This window comes from Perna viridis, chromosome 4, assembly GCF_037379345.1.
Source record: "Perna viridis isolate PV_CMFRI_1.1 ecotype Kerala chromosome 4, ASM3737934v1, whole genome shotgun sequence".
NCBI lineage: Eukaryota > Metazoa > Mollusca > Bivalvia > Mytilida > Mytilidae > Perna > Perna viridis.
Window position 1 is genome coordinate 4,731,470 of NC_142448.1, and position 10,737 is coordinate 4,742,206.

The following is a 10,737-nucleotide window of genomic DNA, read 5'->3' on the forward strand; positions in this document are numbered from 1 at the left end:
ACAATTGAACTCAAAATCGACTAATAAATACATGCAACAAAAATAGTAAACGTGTGCTTAAGTTTTATTTTCCTACCGGAAGAATATTAATCATAGGACAACACTTGAAAAGTACAAGTTTTTTTTTAAAGACGTAACAATGAATATTTTATAAATTAGACGCTAAGATCAACAAAACAAAAAAGAATTGTGACAGCATTTATAATTTCATAAAATGGATAACTTACCATTAATTATTCTTATCGTTAGCAATATACATTTTGTATTGTTACTGGGTAAGTAGATTATTTCTTACATTCAAGTTGATAAATAAATAAAACGGTAATGAATAATAATAATAAAAAAAAACACGAAAATTAGTGAAGAACGATATCATAAGGTAATTGGTGAATATTGTCACGAACAGGTATTGTTTCCAGGAGCTTGCTAGTTAAATATGATATTCTGCAACTGAATTTTTTTTTAATATAATTACCCTTTTTCTACATAGAATTTAACATTTTGGATATATTTTGAGAGAAAAATTGTTGTGATATTAAGTCCAAAAAGGAATTAGTAGTTCCATTTAATAATTTGAGGCTTCAATACAATGCTTATGATAGGCCTCAACCTTATCGGTTTGATGTAAACTAGAAATGATTTTATTTCTTTCATCTTTTTTTATAGAAAACATACTCATTTGTATGGACAATAAGATAACACTGAATTGTTCGGAAAACGAAATCATCGATGTGATGGCGATTGACTATGGAAGGTTCCAAACATCTTTTTGTATACCGAACTTTAGTAGTAAATGTAATGGTACAACAGAGGCAGGGATGAAGATTACTGCTCGATGTGAAAATAAAACAAATTGCGAAATTGTTAATAATGGTACACTACTATCCTCTGGGAACTGTAGCAGAAATGTTGAACCTTATCTCCAACTAAGATACTTATGTAGATGTAAGTAATATTCATTTTTCTGCACATCCACCCGATTGCTTCAAATGCCGATCATTCATAAGGTTTCTTAAGAGTGATTATTTTTTTGGGGGGGGGTGGGGTGGTAATATACCAGTTTTATTCTCTAAGATGACAAATCTTAGTACACTAATAACATTTATAATTTCCATTGCTTTGTAAAACCTTTTGGTGATCTTTGAAAGTATCTACTATTTTTATATTTAGGTTATACGCTGTTGCATTGTTTCGTTTCACCATATCACTTTTGTTTATACGTGACCGCATAATCTTCTCTTTAAAAAATATTAATCACTAAAAATTGATATCAAACTCCTTAAACGAAAATAGATTGCACAATTTCTTTATAACGATGATCTGTCACATACTTGAAATATCATTCATCTTCCTACGTAATATTGAATATGTTAATGTCATTAGTCTTCATTGTAATGTATTTAATATTTGTGTTACACTTTTAGCAAATTACACTGATCCTATAAACCAACAGCCGAAAACTGTGGAAGGTAGTAATGTTAACAGCTTTTGTTTCTAGTTTTATAAATTATATCATCTTATTTTCTTTTTCCTGCCAAATGATATGATACTTCGATTTGCCTTGTTAGAATTTTCAATATATTTGTAAGTATTTGGATGATTAAATAGGGCTGGTATTTCCGTATAGTTACTCCCTTTATAATATACATGTTAATGTTTCCATTACTTGTATACGAAAAGAAAATAGAATATTCCATTTGCATATTTCTTGTCTTAAATTAAATTAAAGTTTGATAAAGTGGGATCAACATAATCAGTTAATCAGTCTCATTGCATTTGTTTTCAAAGATAATTTGACGTATTTGTTTGGAGTTGGGGCAGCTGTTCTTTGTGTTGTGATCATTATCACAGGCTTGGCATACATCATAATATATACCAGGTGAGTTCAATAAATTTACCAGGTGAGTACAATAGATTAACGAAAGCGATTCCAAAAGATAAACCAGATGAGTTATGTAAATAAATCAAGCGAGTCGAAGGGATATTCTATAAGAGTTTAAAAGATATACCAGATGATTTCAAAAGAAATATCAGATGATTTCGAAAGATATAACAGATGAATGTAATTCCGAGTGAGTCGAAAATATATACCACGTGAGTTCAATAGATATACCGGATGAGTCAAATAGGTATAACAGGTGTATGTAACTGATATACAATACTTGAGTAGTGCAATAATTATACCATTCAGATTTTCCAACTGATTTCTATAGATACGCCAGGTGAGGTCAATAGTTATAATGGTGAACGAAACTTCACTTGTTGTGAAGTTCTTAATTAACAAAAAATGAAAGAATGACCACATATTTCAGACAGCCGACGACATTCATTTCAATTAAAAGTTACTAACAAAAATCCCTGAGTGTATTGTCTAATTTTTAAATTGGTAAAAGTAATAATTAACCCATACTGCTTAAATGTTATATCTCTACCTTAAAAAATTAAATGACAAAATTGTCTTAAATAAAATGTTTGAGTAAAAGCTTATTCATAAAAACAATTTCATATATATATATGAACAAAAATAGACACACACAACAAATTACATAAAATAACAAAAAGAGAAGCAAATAGAAACAAAAGTAAATTTGCAACCCAGACTCGACTGAAACAGGCAATATGGACCAAGTGCACAGCTAGGCTAAGCGTCTTCTGCTTTTCTAGTGATGACTTTGATCTTAAAGCAACATTACTCTTTTCTACAGACAAGGGATGCTGCCACGAATAAAAGGAAAGTTGACAATACGGAACAACATTGCTTTTGTCGTATATATTACTCATGTGTTTCCACTTTATATCGATCTCTTAGAGTTGGTGAAAATATGAGGCTTATTTTATATATCACAACTCTTTTTGATGTAATAATATATTGTCTGTAGTGTCCTTTATTTCCAACTCTTTTTGGGTAGATTCGATTTATAAACCCCTGAATACAGGATTATTCATAGTCTAACCGGCATCAATATATCTGATTCTATAAAGGATTTAATCTGGTTCAATCATGAACGTCAACATGCAAATACACCAGGTAATTTTCAGTGAAATTTAGGGTCCAATGCCTTATGTTCTCAAAATTGACAATATGGACGTATTTCCTAGGTACTTTGTTTCGTGAATATTTTTCTCAAGAAGTGAAATTAAGATTTAATGATTTCTATCCTATTGAAAATATGGATCAATTTGAAGGCGTTGGAGAAGTTACAGGACAAATTGACATCTCAGTCATCTATGCATTTAAAGATTTTCTTTTGATTTCTTTAACCGGTGTTAGGAAAATATTTATATCATCAATGGTAAATATATTTTTTATTTGTATACAGAATCTATTATCAAAGTAAACTTTCCTTTACAGATTAAAGCAACACAAATCATCTATTCTGGAAGTGCACAAGAAACAAACCAGTTCTAGTACTGGAATGTCGAGTAATGACTACATGGAGAGTCATTACGATGAGATTAATCTAGAAGATGAAAACATCAATAACTCTGAAGATAAATATGGCTATAACCATTTAGCTTTTGATTTGTCAGACAGAGTCGATTCTCTAAATAGTCTATATCATCACAGCAATAATAGTATTAATGGAAAGACTATAGAGTATGATACTTCTTCTAGAACCAACCAAACAGTGGTGGATTGCGACAACACTGTCAAATCCAAAACAACCAACGAATATGACAATATCTTGATGAAGTTGAATAAAACATTATAACAAAATATCTCACCAATGATCAGACACTTCTATAAATGATATAGATATATTAAAATATTCAATTGTCAAAATAGATACATACATTATACAAAATTAATGTTTACATAAGGTATGTGGTAGTACAAACTTAGACAAGGAATTTTTAAACAATGTGTAACCCTGGAAATTCTAAACATGTCGGTAATTTAGAACCAACCTAAAAGTGGTGGATCACGACAACACTGTCAAATCCTTAGAAACAACTTACGAATATGAAAATATCTTGATGAAGTTGAATAAAACATTATAACAAAATATCTCACCAATGATCAGGTACTTCTCTAAATGATATTAATATCTTAAAAGATTCAGTTGTCAAAATAGATGCACGCATACAAAATTAATGTTTCTTTAAGCTATGTGATAGTGTAAAAAATTAACAAAAGACTTTTTAAACAATGTCTTACCCTGGAAATTCAAAATGAAAGCCATGATAAACATGTCGGTAATTTAGTCTGTGGGTTTTATCGACCCAATATATATAAGGTTTTTTCGTCATAGTTTGACTACACAATGTGGAAATACTTTACTTTGTATCATTCCTATTCCAAGTTCCTTTATTAACAACAGTTTTTTCATCAACGAAAAAATCATTCAAGATTTGTCTTGGGTTTTCCTCGTGCAATCATTGATTTAGTTGATGAATACCTAGGGGACCTGTGGTCTACCAGCAGTTGCATCGACCCACTTTCGTTTCTACATAAAAAAAATACCAATCGTAGGTTTAGTCCATGGGCTGGGAGGGTCCACCGTGCACCCCCCCCCCCACGCATCAACTTCATGGTGATTTTTCGATACCTTTATACCTATATATATATATATATGACCAGTTTTCTAGGGGTAGGGGTAATATTTTACCATTTTTGAAACGTCTTTGTTGAAAATAAGTTTTTTGTGATTGATTTATATAGAAAATAAAATTATCTATCGATTGATACCAAATTTGAGACGTTTCAGACAAGCAATACTTTGTAGAGGAGAACTTATCTGACTATTACGGAAAATTCGAAAATCCCTTTTTGCATTTTTGGATAAATTCTGACCACGAAAATCGGCAAAATTTATCAAAAGAACCCTAGAAGTATAAATTGTGATAATACTAAACAGAAAATACCAAATAAACTTTTTTTTACTGACGTATGATTACTCTAGGGTTTTTGACATTGAAAAATAAGTCAATTTAAGCAATTTTTAGGCGGGGAGGGGTATATTTTATTCATTTTACCATAAATCCCTAAGTGTTACTGCAACAGTATTGGTACCATTGTAAAGCTGAGACATTGGGCTACATGATGATACATACATATGTAAGTTTATTTTGTTATGAAGCAAGAGGAAGTTCGTAGAATCAAAATACTCAAAAAATTTATTTTTGCCTCAACGAGGTATAAAAGTAGCCAAAAAATACAAAAATGCTTCAGTGAATTTTTCAGCGACAAAAATATTCTGAAATGGGGGGGGATAAAAAGGTACCTGAAAATCATATTTTGGTTGATGAGTGGGGGTGCACTGGGGTATCTCAGTCCATGTACTAGTTATTTTGCAAATTTTACACGTGTTTCTAGGAGTAACCTCATCAGCAGGACTAAATGCTTAGTTAAGTTTATAGGAGCTAAATTAGTGTAACCCTATGTTTAATACAAAGGAACTACATTATAAATTTACTTATTTTTTTTATATTAGTTCGATTTATTAATTCATCGAAAATCTAGAAATTCGTTCTCATCAATTACATCATAGATGTATATTGTCCTTTTTTAAATCCAATGCTCATTATTAAGATTTCTATCGTTTAGCTTTATGTTCTAGTTATTTCAAATTATCTTGGTAGCTTTGTCTCCCCCATTGCTTAATATAAAAAAAATGTTTATAAAATTCTGAGATTTTTTCAAAGCTTTTGTTAAATTTGATGTCTGAATAACTTGTTTCTAATATCTATAATTTTTCTCCAAAAATTCTGAAATTCTAAAACGATTGCTAGATGTCAAGGAAAGAAAACTTGTTCTTAGCGAATAAGTTTCTCTGTTCTGTTAGCCTTTGTTAAAACTTGTACAGTAATGTACTAAAGTTTGTCCCAAAACTTTGTGTTGATTTCTAGCGATCCTGGAGATCTTTTAGCTTTATAATAAAAATAGAGGATGTACATTTTTCTACAGATAAAAGACCGTTACAAATCAGCTTAGATTCGTTATTTAGCTTATGCTATCATGGTGTTGTCGACACATCTGTCACAGGGTAAATTTTAGCGGAATACATATACTGATAGAGTATTCCTTAATCTTTATTCAAATTTCTTTTTGTTCAATTGTAACATTATCATTTTCTTTCTTCAGATTATTTATTTATTTCTCTACCCGTCTTGATTTTTCTCATCCCAGAAATTATTTTTCTCCAACTCAATTTATTTTCCCTTGATATGTCACTTTTGCCTGTTTTTGTATATGTCTCCTATCCGAGATGCATATGTTTATCTGTGTTCTTTTCGTAAAGACTCATTTTATACATCCCTTCAAAATATAAAATCGTATTTAAAAACTCTATAAGATTATTCATTTGTTTGGTAGAATGTCTAAGATCAACTTGACTCCATGGGTGAATGAAGTTGGCAAGCTTATGAAATTATTTTTGTTTTTCTTCTTCATGTATCCAAATATCAAACCACATAGTGTTGTTATTCTTTTTCTCCATGCACTGCTATTTTCTAAGTAGGATGATGTTTGCCGATGATTTTAATTCTTAAAGAAGAGTTTTCTTTGTGAGGGATTACCCATCCCAAGAACAGGTCGAATATTTCTGAGAAGATTGTAACGTTTTGATTCATTCAGTCTTTTCTGTAGTTTGTTAACTAATTGGGAATATTTTCTTTCAATATATGGTTAAACAATATTATTAAAATGGATAATAAGCCACCATGCTTCAAATATTGGTTTGAACATGGTATTATTTATATTAATTATTTGTATAATTCTGATGGCTGATTTTTTACTTAAGAACAGTTAGTTACACCAAAAGTGTGGAATAAACATTGATGTTATGAAATACAATAGTTTGAGAGCAGCTGTAAAATCAGCAGCAAAAATTTTTTATAAAATGTACCATTATTCTATGTAGACCATTTATCCCTTCTGTATTTCAAAACCTCATTAGAAGTAATAAAGGGTCAAAAGATATGTACAATATATCAGTGAAAAATGAAATCTGTCCTAATGGACAAAAAAGGGAGGGAACTACTAAGTGAACACAATTTTGAATGGAATTGTATTTTTAAGCTTCCATTTGTAGTCACTAAGAAAACTAAACTCCAGTGGCTTCAGTATAGAAGAAACCACTACATACTTACTAAAAATAAACTTCTTTTTAAAATGAAAATTGTTGATGATCCTTATTGTACATTTTGTCACACAGAAAATGAAACAATAGAACATTTGCTATGGATTTGTAACATAGTTCAAGATTTTTTACATAATGTTGAATATTGGTTTCTTTCACATGATTTTAGTATTTTTATTTTAATAATTACAAAACTGAGTTTTATTTTCGGTGATGTTTCAAAACTTTCCCAAAATGACCCCCAAAACATTATATTTTTTAATATTAAGAAATATATTTATGATACATGGTGTTTTAATAATAATTCACCTATAGTAGCATTAAAATGTAAGTTGCAAGATATGTATAAGATAGAAAAAAATGTTAGCAGTACAAAATAAGTATATTACTAAGTTCAATAATAAGTGGAGTAAATTCCAAAATATATTTCATGTCTAGGACTCACAATGTATGTAAGTGAAATGAATGATTTATTAATGTATTTCAAATTAGAAAACAGGACTTCTCCTCTTTTGTTTTTTTGTTTGTTTGTTTTTTGATTTTTTTTCTCTTGATTTATTTCTCCATTATTTTTTATTATTTTTTTATCCTTTGATTTTTCTGTAAAAACCCCCATTATTTACAAAAATATTTGTCAACAATATATACATTTCTTAATGAGTATATGTACTCTTTGTATACTAAATCATGTTGTGATATTTGTGAACAATATAAGTTATGTGTTTTATGCAATGATGATTGTATATGACTGTTGGAAAATTTAGAACAAAAATAAAAAAACAATTAGTATCCGAGTCAGACATCAAATCTAAAAAAAGTATGTTCTTCATCCTGAGATAAATTACGATATATATAATATATCTTTTTTTATTTCTGTAACAAGTAACCATATTGTTTTCAATTGCTGTTAAATACCACTATGTTTTGTTTTAGCTAATGCAAACACATTCAAGACAAAACGAATTTGCTCTTCAGGCAATACCAGTCCGCATCCCTACTTGTTAAATAACACTATAACAATAAAGTTGAAAATGATAGCACTTTCTGTATATCCGTTACACCCTTAATTTCTTGCATTATAAAGCTAGAGCATTGTTGCTTCTAGGAGATAATTCGACTGTCTTTGTGGATATAAACCACTAAAATCCCCAAAAGTCTTTCGTTACACAGTGTTAGCCAATCATTTGCACGATATGTGTGACGCTGACAATCAGCTGACTGTTCCTATACTTGGTTTAATTTTCGTTTTCGTGCTAACATATATACTCAATAATGATAGACCCAGTTTGCACTTATGTATATAATACATGACGGACTGGGGTGTTTCTTAACGTCCTTGGCTATCGTTTCGGTCTCAAAGCATTCACACAGTCCCCGGGCATTGATGAGAAATTCCAAGGCAGAGAAAAATAATGTTATGTTTCCGAGCACTATTCTAAAATTTTGTAATATCGGTAGGTAGGAATTTTTATTTTCATTTGATATTTTTGAAATGAAATAAGTCATAAAAATACAACGAAAACCAAATATGAAAAGACTAACCATGTAATAGACTTATCACTTTTGGGAAAGAAAATCGGCCGAATTCTTAAGTTATTTTTTTTTCTTCATAATTTCAAATAAAAACTTAGTATGAGTAGGGTGTCTGAAGGAGGGTCAGTGGGGTGACCAGAAACATTTTAAGGCCTAAACAGATGGTCTATTTATTACTCCAGTAGTGCTAGAGATTGTCTGATATTGACTTGGCTTGGGGTATGAAAGAACGGAATTCCAACTTCTGATATCAATTGTCTATATATATACAAATAGAGATTCTAAAGAAAAGTTAATGACAGTGTTGTTGCGTACTGAATATACATACACGTTATGTTGGTTCTGAAACCAAATGATACTGGCAGTGCCTCTTGATATATTTTAAACAGCTGCAAAACAAGTATACAGTTTTTGTCCAAGGAAACATTTTTCAGGCTACAAATGTATGTGACTATTTAGAATTAGATAAAATTGTTTGATACAAGATTTAGTTGAAATATTGATTTTGAAGTGTTATTGTGAGTCAGTACCGATGGATTTAGCATTAAAGTTCTTTATATACCGGTATTGTATTTTTGTTTCATGAGAATTTCGAATGTTTTTCGTTGAGTTCATGACTGTAAGTGGAAATTTTTCCATTATGCAGTTTTATTCTTCTTTGCTAGAGAACTGTTTAAATTATGACTAATGTAAAAACAAAGACGTTATAGAAGTAAATTCTTAGCAAAGCATACATTATCAATTTGGTCCTGAGGAAGAGTAATTATTGACAGGCTTATTAGGGAATTGAGCATGTCCAAAATCCCGAATTTGCCGTGTATATTTAATATAGTAGTGTCACCGAAAAATGGTGCTGACAGCGACGTCATCATCGTCCGTATTCACTTGATTTTCGTGCGGTGACTTTATGGTTATGGTTGATCACTTGTTGTGAATTTTGATATGATTTTACTAACTACTGATTAATGATTGCTCCTATTTATTTTTTTTTTAGTTTATGGCCCCTACCATTTTAAAATTAGGGCCATCCATGTAACTGACAGGTACTACACTGCCGGTTTCTGTTAACCTAAAAAAGACTGAGACCCCAGAATTTTACCAAGCTAACCTACATAAAGTGAAATGCCCAATCCCTATTAACATGACACAGCAAGTTCAATACATTTATTGTTATCAGTAGATAATTAGTAACACATGTTAATATATATTTATGAACGTGCATAACTCAATTATTGATTTCAGTAAGTGGAGGAGTTTTCTGGACGATGAAAACACGTTCACCCTACCGGTGCACCTGGGCCATGCTCCCAGTTTTAAGTGGAGTCCGAGTTTCTCATTTACTTCTGTTACTTTGTATGTGTTATTTTATTTACTTTATGTTTATTGTTGTGTTTGCTTGTTTTCCATGTCTGGTCTTTGTCCCTGGATTACATTCCTTTGATTTCCGCTAGAATCTTGGTTCCATTGGTAACTCTTAGAAGACAAAACATATTTATGTTCAAATTTGCTCTTTGGGCAATACCAGTCTGTGTCCACACTTGTTTAAAAGAAAAAAAAATGATGATAAAGGTGCATGCAGTTGTATAGATGTATAACACTATTGTAGACAAATTACTCGACATAAAAAAACAATGTCAAATATGGTATAAAAACTCAAATAAAAATATGGAGTACTGCGGTGTTACCGAAATTTCATTTTTTTTTACTACTGATAAGATAAGACGGCATAATTTATGTTAAAAATAGTGACTAAGCTATTGAAACACGAATAAAAAATCAACATGAAGTTTATTCACCACCTTGTTATCCACTTATGTGGCCATGTACAGTACCTATTGCGCATAAATGTCAATGGGTTTTAATCAGAAATGCCTAAAATTTGGATCAATTTGTAGCGCCAAGTCTTTATGTGATTGACTGTTATATGAACTGCGTAAATATATCAGTGGGTTTCATTAAAAAAGTAAACAGGAGATCAGTTCAGTGCTTTAAGTCATTCAACAAAACATTATTAAAAAAAGTCTGCATTGAAACATGCAAAGGTGTCAATGAGTAACGGATTTACGGAAAGTACTATCTTTTTCAACTTTAATTTAAAACAAAATACTTTTCAATTTTGTGT

At 30.5% G+C, this 10,737-nt stretch overlaps 1 protein-coding gene across 1 annotated transcript; it reads left to right on the forward strand.

Moving 5' to 3' along the window:
• The first annotated feature begins 90 nt into the window (after positions 1 to 90).
• Positions 91 to 9,176, forward strand: LOC148618518 (uncharacterized). The gene is made up of 5 exons (XM_088577536.1): positions 91 to 275; positions 667 to 945; positions 1,425 to 1,469; positions 1,789 to 1,879; positions 3,353 to 9,176. Exons 1-5 carry the CDS (start codon positions 215 to 217, stop codon positions 3,711 to 3,713), a joined length of 837 nt encoding a protein of 278 aa, XP_088433662.1. The 5' UTR covers positions 91 to 214; the 3' UTR covers positions 3,714 to 9,176.
• The last annotated feature ends 1,561 nt before the right edge of the window (positions 9,177 to 10,737 follow it).